A 415-nucleotide genomic window follows, 5' to 3' on the forward strand; every position below is an offset into this window, starting at 1 on the left:
AATAATAATAATAATAATAATAATAATAATAATAACTTCTATTTGGATCTTGTGATGGGATCTACGCTGGTGGGGACAACTCCACAGTCGGGCGGTGTGTGGCTGCTGCCATCCTCTTTACCGCTGCCAATGCCGCAGAGAGTGACGCCTGATAATATGTTGTGTTTCTTCTCTGGACAGAACTGCAGTGCGGGGATGAGTCTCACTCCTTCTGTGAACAGTAATAATAATAACAATAACAGGAATATCAGTATGAATGCGCTGCAGCCGCTCTTTCTTCTTCAAAGTGTTCCGCTTCATATGATGAATAAAGGCTTTGGGGGACAAGAACAGCCATTTTGGGGGAGATAGTCTCAGAGATAGAGAGTGAATGAATAAGTGTGAGTGTGAGTATATATATATATATATATATATA

General features: G+C 40.2%; 1 protein-coding gene across 1 annotated transcript; it reads left to right on the plus strand.

The window, feature by feature from the left end:
• TM35_000132220 (uncharacterized protein) lies at nt 1-351 on the plus strand (the record flags this gene model as incomplete). Its single annotated transcript, XM_029025438.1, has 1 exon — nt 1-351. A coding segment is annotated over one exon (351 nt), but the record flags the coding sequence as incomplete, so codon positions are not given.
• Between the last annotated feature and the right edge of the window lie 64 nt (nt 352-415).

The sequence above is a fragment of the Trypanosoma theileri genome (assembly GCF_002087225.1).
Source record: "Trypanosoma theileri isolate Edinburgh chromosome Unknown TM35_Tth_13_V1, whole genome shotgun sequence".
NCBI classification, from domain to species: domain Eukaryota; phylum Euglenozoa; class Kinetoplastea; order Trypanosomatida; family Trypanosomatidae; genus Trypanosoma; species Trypanosoma theileri.